At 57.8% G+C, this 14435-nt stretch overlaps 1 protein-coding gene across 1 annotated transcript; it reads left to right on the top strand.

The window, feature by feature from the left end:
- Positions 1-4703: 4703 nt before the first annotated feature.
- Positions 4704-9981, top strand: SSC4D (scavenger receptor cysteine rich family member with 4 domains). Its single transcript, XM_041482747.1, has 7 exons — positions 4704-5055; positions 5994-6065; positions 6370-6684; positions 7406-7486; positions 7729-7806; positions 8468-8779; positions 9596-9981. Exons 1-7 carry the CDS (start codon positions 4704-4706, stop codon positions 9979-9981), a joined length of 1596 nt encoding a protein of 531 aa, XP_041338681.1.
- Positions 9982-14435: the final 4454 nt, after the last annotated feature.

Genomic DNA, 14435 nt, shown 5'->3' with positions numbered 1-14435 from the left:
TGGTCTGGATGCTCTGGAGCTCCCCCAGCCCATGATCTGGAGGGGCCTTGGCTGGGTGGACACCAGCACACCCACCTTGGAGCTCTTCTCATGCCATGCCTCCCCATGGGAAAGCCAGGAGCAGCAAAAGGCTGGATGAGGGGTTTCCATGGGAAGGAGGGGTTAGTCACTGATACAGTGGATTTCAATTACCTTTCCCAAGTTTCTGACCACCAGCAGATGCCTGAAGCGGCAACAGTCGTTGTGCATCCCTTCAGGAGCTGATGTGCCCCGGGCTGGAGGGATTAATTTTAGGGCTTAGCTGAGCTGAGCCTGACAGCCCGGCTCTGGAGCCGGTGTGCGGGAGCATCCTCACGATGGCACTGCTCCCCCAGCGCACGCTGCCGCCAGGCCGGCTGCTGGCACGGCGGGGATGTGGGTCTGGGCTCCCGGAGCAGTCCTGGCCAGCAGGAACGGCACCCACCCCCCTCCCAGAGAGCCTGCGAGTGAGACAGAGCTGGAAATCCACCCCTTCGGCAGTGGGCAGTAAATGAGGGGAAATGGAACCTTAAGATATTTGATCTCTTCCCCATTTTCTGCTGACATTCCCTGTTGCTGAGTTTTGTCTTGCAGGTGGGATATGGCCCTTCAGCTTCATCTTGCCAGTCAAAAGAAAAAAAGAAAATCACTTGTTCTCAAAGAATCCAGCTGGAATTATTTTCATATGTCTTCTGGTCACTGCTCCTGAGAATACTGAGGGGGGACAGGTCCTTGGTGACCACAGGCTCTCCAGACCACCACCACTAACACTGCTGTCTGCATGTTTTCAGGGAAGTGTCCTCTGGAAATTCGCCTGCAGGAGGACTGACGAGCAGCAATGACACTCGGTCCCTGTCCTGACACCCGGCACGGCACAAGGAGGCTGGACACCGAGGTGCTGCCTCTCTCCTGGATGCCAGCCACACTCCTTATCCTCCTCGTTCTCCTCAGCCCCACCGGTGAGCTCCTGCTTGGGGCAGTGGGAGGGGTTTTAGGCACCTGCGATCCCTCTCCTGCTCTCAGATTTGTGGGCAGATTTTCTCCAGGCACAGGATTATTGTGGTGTCCCCTACAGCGCTGAGTGTGCACAGGGACGGAGGGAGCACGTTCAGCTCTTATGTCCCACCGTGACCTGGCTGTGATGGAAAGCCCAGCATGCAGGACAGGCAGGGAAATGGGACAGGCAGCTGCCAGCACTGGCGACAGAGCAGTTCTGGGCTCCCATGGGAGCAGAGCAGGCAGCACCCATGGGGAGATGCTGATGGCCAAGGGATGCTCCTGGAGTTGCTCCCCAGGACCTGTGGGACCAGTCCTGCCAAGGAAATGGGCAGAACGTGCACCCATCTCCTGAGAAGAACCGTCTCTACTCACTCCTGGCAGGCAGTGTCCAGCCAGGATGGGAAGCATTTCAATAGACCTGGGAAAGCCATTCCCTCTCGGGAAGGCGGGTGCACAGGAGCGCGGCGGCAGCGCAGTTATCCCAGCGTGACTCCATCCCTGTCATTGCAGCCGGGCGGTGGGGAACGCATTCCTGCCTCAACAAACCTTCGCCAAGGCACAGCCAGCCGGAAAGCTGGGAATTCAGATGTAGGCAGACATCCTAATTGAGTTAAATCGGGTTTTACCTTCCCACCCCCTCAGCTGGTGCTTCCCTTCCCCCTCGGGATGCTGCGGCAGCATCCGCGCTCACACTCCGGGTGTGGGGACCCTGGGGGGACGCTGGTGGCTCTGTCGTGGTCCCCTGCACCGCCTGGCTCTCCTGGTTCTCCGCCTTAATGGGCACAGATTAGCCGCTAACGAGGGGCCATTTGTCCTCCCGTTTGGTGGTTTTGTTTGGCAGCGGTGTTTACTCGAGCAGTTTCCCTTTTTCTTTTGGCTTTGTGAAGCTGGATCAGAGAAACATGGAGGGCTCTATCTCTCCTCAAAAAGACAGTTCCTTATTATTGTAGACACACCAGGCATATTCTTTTCAGATCTCTCCTGACTTTGCTGGAGGATGCTCTCAAATGAATATTTCAGAGCTTTGATTTTGACTCAAAGGGAGATGAATATTTATCAATGTCCTTTTTATCCTCTGCTTTTTTGGCACTGGAGTGGACTAGGTGTTAAAAATCAATACAAACCAGGATCAAACACTCTTCCTAGAAACCCACACATCTCCCCATTTTTGGTGCAGGGGTGAGCTGAATTACCTCTACCCTGTTGTCCAGCCCACGGGGCTGCTGTATCCTTCCCTGTCCTCTCCTGCAGAGCCTCTCTCCTCCCGTGGTCTCACCTGTTTAATCCCCAGTTCTTGCTGGAATCACAGCATCCCTTTCCATGCCTGGTCCAGCTGGGTAGGGCAGGAGCACTGACCACGCTGGAGCTCCCTGGCTGCTGATGTTCATCCCACTATCCCTGCTAAAGTCATGGATACATCCAGACAGTTGCCTTATTCTCCTTTCTCCTGGGGCTTCTAGGTCTTTCTTTGACAGCCCTGATTTCTGGCTGACTTAATGGTCTCCCAGGCAACGTCCTAGCAAGGAAAAGGGAGGTGGGTTCACTGCTGCACTGTCCCCCCAGGCTCACAGTGCTTCTCACGGCGCTGACATCCGCCTCCAGAGCAGCTGGGATTGACCTTCCCGTCACTGCTTGTAGGCTGAGCGTGAAGCAGCACAGCGCTGGTCCGAGGCAGTGGGAGGAAAAGAGGCCACAGGTGTTGATCAGCCCTTGGGTGCTGTAATTAGCATGGAGGCATCATAGAATCGTGGAATGGTTTGGGTTGGAAGCGACCTTAAAGCTTATCTCGTACCAACCCCCCCCCCCCCCCCCCCCCCAATCCACTAGGTTTGGAAGGATTTTGGAAGGTGTCACCCATGGGAGAGGGTTGTGCAGCCAGAGCCTCAAGAGCTCAGATGCCCAAGGAGATCTGTGCTGGGCTCCAGCATTGGACAAGTGCTTGTGGACTGGGATGTCTACGAGGTCCAGCTGCCCATCTCCATCCACCATCCCCCAGGGCACCATGATCATGTACTTGTGACCTCCTGGACAAGCTGGACCCCTCAGTGACCTGTGCTGGCAGCATTCCAGGGAAGTTCCCACATCACTCAGCAGTGGAGCTGAGAGGGATTTTGTGCCTAAATAATGCCCGGCAGTGGGAGGGGGGTCCAGAGATGAGGACACATCCTGCATCCTTCATCCTCCCTCTGGATGAGGTTTGTTCACCCCCTAGGGTGGCTCCCATCAGGAGGTGTGGTGGTACTTGCATGTAATTATGGAGCTTCCACAAAGTGGATTTTGCTGGGGAAATAAAAGAAAAAAAATCAACGAAAATGCACACAGGGTGCAGCATCTTCCATCAAGAGATCTCCAGTGGGTTTCTCAAGCTGGGCAGGATTGATTTTCCTTGTTCCCATCTCACCACCCAAGTTTTCCATGGGGGTGATGGGGCAGGAGGATGCAGGAGCTGCCCAGGGCCCACAGCAAGGCAGTAATGGAGCCAGGGACAGAAAAGAAGGTCCCCAAGGTCTTGCCCAAAACAGGATCCACTGGAGTGGCTTCTGCTAGCCATTGGGCTCATTAGGGTCAGACATGTCACCTTGTGCTTCACAGCCCCACCAGAGTCACAGTCACTCATATGCTGCCTCAGTTTCCCCACCTATGAAGTAGGTGAAGTGATGCCCTGGGGAAGGGTGTTCATTTTTTCCCCTACAAACTCCAGGACTTTGCAGGAAAGGGAAGGATCCAAGGGCTGCTGGGTCCTGCCAGTCCCCACCACCCCCAACCCATCCCTGCTGCCATCACTCTCCAAGCTGCACCTCCTCCTCTCTGGGAAGAGCTGATCCTTCCTCTTCTCCCTTGCAGGCACCACCTCTGAGCCCGAGATGTTGCCATTCCCAGGTGAGATTCTTCTCTGAAAGTCACTTTTCTCCAGGAAGTTTTGTAGTTGAAAAATGCGTTTTTAGGTAAAAGAAGGGATTTGGGGAATTTAAAAAAGGAAATATATTGGTTTGGAACAAAAAGTGGCATGAAGAAGCTAAACTTCTTTTACAGAAAGAAAATAAAGATTCTTTATTATCCCTATTCTGCTAATTATCCTGAGAGGAGAATTTTTCCACTTCCTGCTGAGTCCCTGTCCCTGTGCCATGCGTCACACACAAGTAAATAACTCCCTTGATGTGGTAGACCCCGGGCACTCCCATGCCTGCCCCCCATTGCCAGCAGCCTGAAGATCATCTCCATCCCACCAGCTTCCATGTGGGACCAGCTCTGGTGCATTCATTGAGGCTAATAAGAATTTGCTAATTGCTTCTTGTCACTTGTCACCTATTGTAAGCCAACACGTGGTGCCATGTGTCTGCTTTTCCCTTCACCCTTGGGTCTTTTGATGGGAGCATCACAAAGTCACAGAATGGTTTGGGTTGGAAGGGACTGTAAAAACCACCTCATTCTACCCCTGCCACAGGCAGGAACACCTTCCACTAGACCGGGCTGTCCAAAGCCCCATCCAGCCTGACCTTGGTGATGGTGCATCTCATGCCTGGGTTGAGATGTGCTGTGTCACCACAGCCACTGCTGCCAGCAGATGAAGGGGAGCCCATGTCCCACCAGCAGGTGGGCAGCACCAAGCCAACAACTGCGTTGTGGTACAGAGAAGGGGCAGGATTTTATCTAAGGAGCAGGAGTTTGATGTAGATTTGCTCCCCATGGCCCGTTGCCTGCTGAGGGACCGCTCTGTTGCCACCCTCCCAGAGATCCGCCTCGCCAACGGGCCCAGCCGGTGCCAGGGGCGAGTGGAGATCCTCTACAACGGCTCCTGGGGCACGGTCTGCGACGACGACTGGGACATCGTGGATGCCAACGTGGTGTGTCGCCAGCTGGGCTGTGGCCATGCCATCACCCTGCCAGCCGCCATGACCTTCGGCCAGGGCAGTGGGCCCATCTTCCTGGACAACGTGGACTGCAAGGGCTCGGAGGCAGCCCTGAGCGAGTGCTGGAGCCACGGCTGGGGCATCCACAACTGCTACCACTACGAGGACGTGGCTGTTGTGTGCAACGGTAACGAGGTTGGGTTCCCTGGGGGCAAGGAGAGCACGGGGTTCCTATGGAGTGCAAGACTTGGGGGCTGCAGGGGCCTTGCTAGAGCCCAAGAGTCTTATTTCAGAGCCTGGTTCTCTGACCTGGGTCAGCCAAACATCCTCTGCCTTCTCCTCTCACCCTTCTCCTCAATCCAGGTCACTTCCTTGCTCCACAGGCTGGTGCTCCATAAGGTGACCAGACTGTTTTGTGTTCCTTGTCACTCCCAGATCAGGGACTTTGCGCCCTCTCCAGCATGATCCCTGGGGAAAGAGCACATGCCCACCCACGCTCCTGCCTCTGAGTCAGTTGCTGCCCAACTGCTCTTTCCCCTTTTGACTTGTGTTTCTTTAAATTGCTGAGCTTTTCAGTAGATGTTCCTAAAGGTGAGAAAAGCAGTGGAAAGTGTTTGAACTTGGCAAGAGAAAGTGGAACGGCTCTGTGACGACCCTTATGTACCCCACACACGTTCCTCCCTCGCTGTGCAAGGTTTGCTCATCAGCCAGGCATCAGTGAGCTGTGAAACAGAGGATGTGCAGACCTGGAGCAGCTGTTCCGTGAATCCCCACGTCCAAGCAGGGCTTGGAAAAGGAGGGATGGCAAGGCAGGGATGCTGGGTTGGCTGGTAGGTTGTACCAACAGCAACCAGAGAACAGAGGTTGTGGATTGAGCAGGAAACTAAATTGTGGCATTGTTGCAGAGGAGAGGTGGAATGAGTGAAAAAGGAGGTGGAGAGCTGGGTCTGAGGGCAGAAGAGAGGCTGGAGGCATTGGCAGAGAGCTCTGGTGCAGCTGCAAACACCTCTATTTTCAGCTGGAGCTGGTTTGGTGCAGACCCTCCTGGAGTAGTGGGGTGGGAGGCATCCTTCCAGCTTTGAGGTGGAGCAGCAGCAGATGCCACCTCTCTGCTTCCCTTTGCAGAGTTCTCACCCACGCAAGTCAGCGAAGGACCGAGCACCAGGACCCTCACAGCCTCGGTACAGGATGGGGAAAGTAAGCTGCTCAGCTGTCATTGCCTGAGGGCAGTGTCCCTTACTGTCACCTGCTGTCCCTCTTGAAGCCTGCCAACCCTCCAGTCCTGAGTTGCAGACCCCCAAACCCCATCATTGTGCTGGCCATGGCCACACCCTATCCCAGAGGTTCCCAAGCCCCACTGCTCTAAAGTTTCATCCCTTCCCCACTCTTTCTCACTCATTTCCTTTGCCATGATGGGCATGGCAGGGTCTGGGCATGGTGGCAGCATTGTGCCACGTGCAGGGACACCACATCCTTCTCACCTCATGCTGCCACCCTCCAGGTGACGGCAGCATCCGCCTGGTGAGCGGCCCAGACACCTGCCAGGGCCGGGTGGAGATCTTCTACCGCGGGAACTGGGGCACCGTCTGCGACGACGACTGGGGCCTGAGCGATGCCAGCGTGGTCTGCAAGCAGCTGGGCTGTGGGCAAGCCCTGGATTACAAGAGCAATGCCTATTTTGGCTATGGAACAGGACGTATCCTCCTGGACAACGTCAACTGCGACGGCAGCGAGCCCTTCCTGTCCGCCTGCTACAGCCTCGGCTGGGGCATCCATAACTGCGGCCACCACGAGGATGCTGGGGTCATCTGCGCAGGTACCAGGCAGTGCACTGCCCTCAGGGTGGGGAAAAACCCAGGGACATCCTGTTCTCCAAGCAGAAATGGCCTCAGAGAGATGCTGAGGTGCTCAAGGCTGGACAGGGACTGGGCTCTGCGCTGTGGGAGCATCCTTGTTCCTTATCCACCCTCATGCCGGTGCTCTGGATTAGCAGCCCTATGTCAAGAGCCCAGAGCACAGCCAGGGTGGTGAGTTGCAGGGGAAATGCACCTGCCATTCTGCCACTTCCCTCTGCCATTTCCCTGCTCTGCTGGCTGGAAAACGAGCTGCCCGTGTCCGGAAGGAGCGAGCGGCTGCCAGGGGCCGGGCACCGCGCCAGGCCCAGCCTGCCTCCCCTTCCCCTCCTGAAATGATGTATTCCTGCCATTCTCCACTGATTACTGTTTACAATATTAATAATCCCCCTGAATTCCCTCATTAACATGGCTAATGACGGGAGCAGTCACTGCCAGTGCTTTCCCTTTCTCACAATTAATGGACAAAGGGGATGATGTAGGACAAAAGGGACAATTTTTCAGGCTGGTCCTTTCCTGCCTAAACATCCCCATCCCCTCTGGCACCTCCTCTGGGCACAGAGTCGATGGCACCACCACGTCCACACCTTGCTCAGAGGGGCAAGGGATAATGAAGCATAAATGGTAATGAATCCTGATGATAAATCTCCCAGGTGTCACCTCTATCCCTCTGTGTCACCACAGGACTGGACACATCCACCATCACATCATTCACCACCTCGGTGGCCCTGGACTCCGAGGAGACGCTCACAGCCACGGCCACAGGTAGGAGGTGGGCAGTCACTCATCTGGGGGGGGAAGCTGTGCCCTCTGTGTCCTCTTGTGACCCAGCCTGGCCACCCTGGGGTTCTGCCATGCGTGGGTGATGCTCGAGAGGTGACACTGCCCATGGCAGGGTCTTGCCGGGGCAGCCATGCTGCTGGTGGTCACTGGCACTGACTGGAAAAGGGGTGGTGGCTGCTGGGTCTGGACCCATCAATGCCCACATGTCCCCACGCTTGTCCCAGCAGTGACAGACAGCAGGGACCAGCCCTCCCAGGCCACCGAGGTGGTCACCACCACGCTCCTGACCATCGAGCAGGAAAGTAAGTGTGCAGCTGCTGCTAGTCCTACACAGGGCTCCACGTCCCTGGAGGAGTCACTCCACATCCCCAGTGCTCACAGTGCTCACCCCATGCCCCCAGGGCTCCTTCCATGTCCCCAAACATCACCCCATGTTCCAACTGCTCAATTGCCCCAGCAATTATCTCACATCCCCAGGGCTCACATCACATCACATCCCCTGGGTTTACTCCATGCCCACAGGGTGTTCACCCCATGACACTCAAGTGTTGATTCCACACCTCCAGGGATTGCTTCATGCTCACAGTACTCACAACTTGGGAATCAGCCCATGTACCCAGTGTCACCCCACATCACCAGGACTCACCCTGTGTCCCCAGGGGCTCAGCTAACATCCCCACGGTCACCCTCCAGATGTTACCCCATAACCCAGAGGGTCACCCCGTGCTCTCCAGATGTTACCCCATACCCCAGAGGGTCACCCCACGCTCTCCAGATGTTACCCCATACCCCAGAGGGTCACCCCCATGCCCACAGGGGTTTGCCCCACCTCCCCAGGAGGTTGCACCCATGTCCCCAGGGGTTACCCCAGAAACCGGGGGCTCACCCCACGCCCTTGGAGGGTCAGCAGGGGACACCGGGCCCCCTGTGGAGCCCCGGTCCCCCCGGCGTCGTGCCACGCAGGTGGCGGCTTGCGGCTGGCGAACGGCAACGGGAGCTGCCGCGGGCGGGTGGAGGTGCGGCACCGCGGCACCTGGGGCACCGTCTGCGACGACGACTGGGACTTCCCCGACGCCCAGGTGGTTTGCCGGCAGCTGGGCTGCGGCAGCGCCCTCGCCGCCACCGTGCTCGGCTCCTTCGGCTACGGCAGCGGGCCCGTGCTGCTGGATAACGTGGGCTGCGGCGGCGGCGAGGCGCGCCTGGCAGACTGCTTCCACCTGGGCTGGGGACAGCACAACTGCGGCCACCACGAGGACGCCGGGGTCATCTGCCGAGGTGAGAGGGGGAGCTGTGAGAGGGGGGTCTGGAGGTATCCGGTGAAGCCCAGCTCAGTGGGAAAGTCAATGAGAGAATGGATGTAGGGAGGATTTCGGCCACGCTCAGGCTGGCTGTGGGAAATGGGGTCCCCCAAATGGGGTTGGGGGTGAAGAATGAGCAGTGGCAGTCGGTGCCATGGTGCGGGTGATGGCTGGAGTGTGGCACCCCCTGTGGTCCCCGTTTGTGCACAGTGGCTGCACATCCCACTCCACATCCCTGCAGCCATCCCCAGCCATCCCACACCACTGCTGGGGGGCTCTGACCTGACCCTGTCCCTTGAGTCACTTTTCCCACCTCTCCTCCACTGCACCAGGTGCTGATGACACTGAAGACCATTTCCAAGAGGCCACTGCTACAACAACCACATTGGCCCCGACTCGTCCCAAGGAGGGTAGGTACTGGGGTGTCACCTGAGGACACAGTGCCAGCCCTGGGGATGCTCCATGCTGGCACAGGGTGGAAAAATAAATGGCTCAAGCAGAGGCACAAGATCTGGCAGTGCCTGAAGCAGCCCACAAGAGGGGGAAAAATTGATGACACTGTTAAGCCTCTGCTGATGCCCCCAAGGCTGGTTCAGGCAGAGGTGATGGACCATTGAGTGACGGACCTCAGGGTGGGGAGAGGAGGTGATGGACCAAAGGGGCAGAGCTGGCAACAGAGGTGATTTTCTGCTCCATGATGCTCTGAGAGTCACCCTCAGCTCTGGCAGGTGGTCACCCCCCACTCCTGGCTGTGGAAAGGCAGTGGGGGAGCTCTGGGCTGACCCCAGGGCAGGCAGGGAGAGTGGGGCACAGCGCTGGGGTGGGCACAGGCAGGGGCTGCCTCACCCCCTCCCCTCCACAGGGTCCCTGCGCCTGGTGAACGGCAGCCACCGGTGCGAGGGCCGCGTGGAGATGTTCTACCTGTCCCAGTGGGGCACGGTGTGCGACGACGCCTGGGACCTGCGGGACGCCAAGGTGGTGTGCAGGCAGCTGGGCTGTGGGCACGCCCTGGCAGCCTGGGGGGAGGCACACTACGGCCAAGGCACGGGCTACATCTTCCTCGACAACCTCAAGTGCAAGGGCCACGAGCCCTCGCTGCTGCGCTGCTCCCACATCCGCTGGGACGTCCACAACTGCGACCACTCCGAGGATGCCGGTGCTGTCTGTGACATCCTATGACCCTCCCGCAGGTAAGGGGGGACAGGGATGCTGCAGGGAGCTGGTGGCAATGCCACAGAGAGGGGTTGAACCCTTGGTGCTGGTCTGGATAAATTCCCTGCGCTGGATGTTTGGGGTCTGAGAATGGGAGGCTGAAGGAGCACAAATGAGCAAGGGGAAATGGAGGAGGCTTTAATTATTTTGCCACATTCTGGAATAAGAAACTGGCCTCTGGCTGGGTGCTGGTGTGGGGCTCAGGAGCTCTGCTGCCCAGGAATTGGACGTTTGGGGTCTGAGAATGGGAGGAGTGGAGTGAGGACTGGGTTCTCCTCAGCTCCTGAAGTAGTGACTGAAGCTTCCCCCCCACACCCCCCACCCCCAGACTGTCCCTTGGAAAAACAAAACTGCTTCTGGTGTGAAATCTGGTTGGTTTCAGCCATTTCTTTTAAGAGATGAGGAAAGAAAAATGGATTTTCTGCTGTGAAAATGATGTTAAATTATACTCAGAAAATGTAAAAAGGGGGCTGAAATCACACCAGGATGCTCCAGTGGCTCGGCAGTGAGTTACTGTTGTTCTGCAATTTGCTTTGCAAGCCCTCCAGCAATCCCAATACCAGCTTTTTCTTCCCATTTTGGCATCAGAAATACCAGTTCCTCCCCCATTCCCATGCAGCAGAAATGCAGGCGTTGGATCTCACGCCATCTGCAATCCTTGTGCCTGTTTCACCTGCTCCTTCTGCAAACACTGGGGGGTTTAGGAGAGCTCAGATGAGGTTTCCCTGTCTGGGGGGCTTCAGCACAGCCAGTCCATGCCCAAAAAAATCTCCTGGGGAGTGGGGAAGGATGGGGATACCCTGCAGCCCCCCATCCTTCTCCCTGCTGTGCCATACAGACGTGCTGGCTTTGGCTGCTCTGTCCCAAAAGCTCCATGCTCCGAGGTGCCCAGAGCAGGCAGGGAGCTGGCAGACAGGACACAAGCAGATGGAAAACCATAGGGAAGACCCCAAATCCCTTCCCAGAGCAAAGAAAGGGACCCAGGAGCCTGCTCCTTCCCCAGTGCCCTGCCTTTGGGGTATAAAGGCTGCTTTCCTCCCAGCTCAGGTGGAAAGACCCAGCCTGCAGCACCAGTCACCTTCACCACCAAGTGTTTGATTCCTACTGGGACATTGGGAAAATGACTTCTGTGTTCTCATGGATGGGGTTCAAGAGTGGGGAAGGGCTCATGCAGTGGCACAAAGCTCACTCCTCTGTTTGTGCAATTATTTTGTTGATAAGAGACTGTGCATAATCCTGGGTTGGGTTTTTTTCGTTTTCCATTTTTTTTTTTTTCTTATATGTGTGTGGGTTTGTTTTTGTGAATACATAAAAGCCCTTTGAAAGTGCTCTCAGAGCTGACTTGTTTTCCTGTCATCCCCTCAAAGCCCTGGGTAAAAGCAAACACCTGGAGAAGAGGAGATGTCCCAAACCTGGAGGAGAGACCTCAGTTCTTGGTGCCAAAAATTTACCCAAATCCCTACCTCAAAATGCTCAAGCTGCCTTTAACTCCCACCCAGCTGACAGCTCAGCTTGGACCTTTCCCCACCCCAGCTCTGGGTACAGCCCTGAAGCACATCAGGCTCAGGGGTTGAGGCTGGATCCAGCTTTGGGTTTGTCCCCAGTGGGATTTGGCAGCCACATGAGCTGTGGCGTGGCCCTGGCCCCATGCTCAGGCTCCTGTTGGTTGCTTCTCTTCCACTTCCCATGGACAGAGCTTTCCCAGCACTTTGATCCCAGTCCAGATCTCCATCAGTGGGGAAACTGAGGCATGGAAGCATCTTCCAGGCAGGCTGTGGCAGCACAGCTGGGCAAGGTCTTGCTGGAGCACTGGGAGAGGGCAGGGAGGTGGTGTGGGAACAAAATTCTCCTTTCCCTGTGCTCCCAGGTCCTGCACGCTCCACTGCCCCCTCACTTCCCCTCTCACCTCCTGCCTCCAGGACAGCTGGGCAATGCCTGGGTCCTGCTGGGAGCAGGAGGGGGACAGAGCTGTCCCCAGCAGATCCCAGCCCATCCCCACAGCCCACTGGGGATGGGTCAGAGGGTGCTGTGAGCTCCTCCAGCTTTGCTGTCCCCTCCCTGTGCCTATGGGAGATGGGAGTGGGGCCAGGAGCTGCTTTGGAAGCTGCTGCCCCTTGGGGTGTCACAGGGAGGAAGATAAGAAAGGCTGGATGGGTTTTCCCTGTTTTTCTTGGGGACTATGCCTTCAGCTGTCAAAGTTGGGCTGGTTTTTTTGTCTTACCCCACACCCTGCTCTTCTTGGCTTTGATCTGGGAAGAGCAGGTCCTGGTGTCCTGGAGTTTCTCCCTTTCACAGCCTACAATCCGGCAAGCAAAGGGTTTCCAGCCAGGAAAGGCAGCAGCTGCCTCCCTGTCTTCCAGCCTTTTCTCCTGCAGCCAGCTTGGGATGGGCTGAGATCCACAGGGATCCCCCCAGACACTCACAGCCAAGCTGGGCATCACGTCCTGTTCCTCTGGGAGCAGGGAATGGCAGGCAGGGTGGGAGCAGGGTACCAGCAAGGGGATTCCCCGGGGCAAGGAACGGGGAGGTGGAGAATGCCCTGGCTCTGCAGCAGGATGCAGCAGCACAGGGAATGCTCTGGAGCTCGGCAGCAGCACAAGGGAGGTTGTGGAGCTCAGTAGCAGCACAGGGGAAGCTCTGGAGCTCGGTAGCAGCACAGGGAATGCTCTGGAGCTCACTAGCAGCTCAGGGGATGTTGTGGAGCAGGGCTGCAGCACAGGGGATGCTTTGAGACTCGGCAGCAGCACAGGGGATGCTCTGAGGCTCGGCAGCAGCACAGGGGATGCCAAGGGTGCGGGAGCATCCCACCACGGGACCACAGCCAGGCTGCAGCGGCTGCGTGGGAGCCGGGATAAGCCGAGCTCCTGCCCAGCTCCCATCCTCTTGCCGACGTCAGCTGTTTCCCGGCGCCCAGAGCAGCTGCAGCTCCACACCGGTCGATGTCATCGATTAGTTCCTCTCCCCATCCCCGGAGAGGGGATGGTGTGGGGGGTAGCAGGGAGGAGAGAATAAATATTTCAGCAGGTCCAGGCAAAAGCTGGGGTTATTTTGAGGCTGGGATTTATGGGCTATTAGGAATAAGGAATGAGTCTGTGCTGGGAGAAGAGACCCATTAATCCAGGCTGAAGGAGCACAAATGAGCAAGGGGAAATGGAGGAGGCTTTAATTATTTTGCCACATTGTAGAATAATAAGCTGGCCTCTGGCTGGGTGCCGGTGTGGGGCTCAGGAGCTCTGCTCCCTGGGAACTGGGGCAGATGAGGGGACACTCATGATTAAATCCTCCCCAGCGGTGCTGCGAGGGATGGGCAATCCATTCTGGGACCAGTATGAGACCAGCACAAGCAGTGCTTCTGGCCGGGAGGTGGTGGAGGACGCCCTGCTTGTGGGGGCAGGCTGCAGACTGCAGGGACAGCAGGACGGGCCCCTGGGTCAGTGCCCGGTGCCAGGGGTGCCCTTCCCGAGCTGGGCCAGCCCTGCCACCGCCGTGCCCCGTTAAGGCAATCCCGTGTGTGCCTGTAACCGGAGGAGCCGGGCGCTATCCGGCGCAGGGTGAGTCAGTGCCGGAGGCAGCCCTGGGCCGGGAGCATCCCTGGCTCTGCTGCTCCCTGCACCACCTGGGTGACCTTGGGCTCTGCTCTGTTCCCCAGCTCGCTGTGCCCCCCGGCTCACTGTGCCCTCCCCTGCCCTCCTTGCTGCCTCAGTTTCCCTGGGGGACACAGGGAGGATGGTCCTGGCTCACCACTTGACACCCTCGGAGAGCTGCAGGGACCGACTGCCCTGGCTGGAGGGGCATTCCTCACCCCGAGATTTGCCCCCCCGGGGCAGCCTGCCCCAGCCCCTACAGTCAGAGTCCTGGGAGCGCGGACACCCACGCTGCAGGGATGCAGAGCACGGACAGCCCCGGAGCACCTCCTCCTCCGACGGGATGAACGAGGGCCTGACCTCCCTGCGGCATCCCTGCGGCACTGCAAGCCTCGCTCCCTTGCGAGCGCGGCCCCGGGTGCCAAGGTCACCCAGCGGGACCAGGGCGGGTGCCGGAGCCGCTCCGCACAGCCCGGCTCCTTCCCCGGCTCCTTCCCCGCTGCGCCGGGCCTGCCGCCGCGGCTCCCGCTAACGTCACCGCCGGAGCCAGCAGCTATTTTGGGAACTGCAAAGTCACTGGCGCAATTAGTCGGCTGGCAAAGGCAGCGGGGCGGCGGGGGGACCGCGGGGACGGCTGCTCCCCACGCTGTGCCGTGCCGTGCCGTGCCGTGCCGTGCCGAGGGCTGTGCAGCCACGGCCCACGGGCACCGCCAGCTTCCCTGCGCCTGCAGGGTCCCTCCGCCAGGACAAATGGCCACGGCTGCAAATCCTCGCATCCATAATTTCCTTCTCTCTGCCTTTTCTTTTCTTTTTTTTTTTTTCTTTTTTTTTTTTTTT

This window comes from Pyrgilauda ruficollis, unplaced genomic scaffold, assembly GCF_017590135.1.
Source record: "Pyrgilauda ruficollis isolate IOZ18807 unplaced genomic scaffold, ASM1759013v1 scaffold59, whole genome shotgun sequence".
In the NCBI taxonomy this organism is placed as follows: Eukaryota; Metazoa; Chordata; class Aves; order Passeriformes; family Passeridae; genus Pyrgilauda; species Pyrgilauda ruficollis.
The sequence above is the reverse complement of the archived record's forward strand: the minus strand, read 5'-3'. Positions and strand labels throughout refer to the sequence as shown.

What these genes read in the sequence shown, in the direction of transcription:
- SSC4D (XM_041482747.1), top strand. Translation starts at nt 4,704, where the DNA reads ATGGCCCGTTGCCTGCTGAGGGACCGCTCTGTTGCCACCCTCCCAGAG. An exon ending in CGTGGCTGTTGTGTGCAACG is followed by an intron (nt 5,056 to 5,993) that starts GTAACGAGGTTG and finishes TTCCCTTTGCAG; the next exon opens with AGTTCTCACCCACGCAAGTC. An exon ending in GCTCACAGCCACGGCCACAG is followed by an intron (nt 7,487 to 7,728) that starts GTAGGAGGTGGG and finishes CGCTTGTCCCAG; the next exon opens with CAGTGACAGACAGCAGGGAC.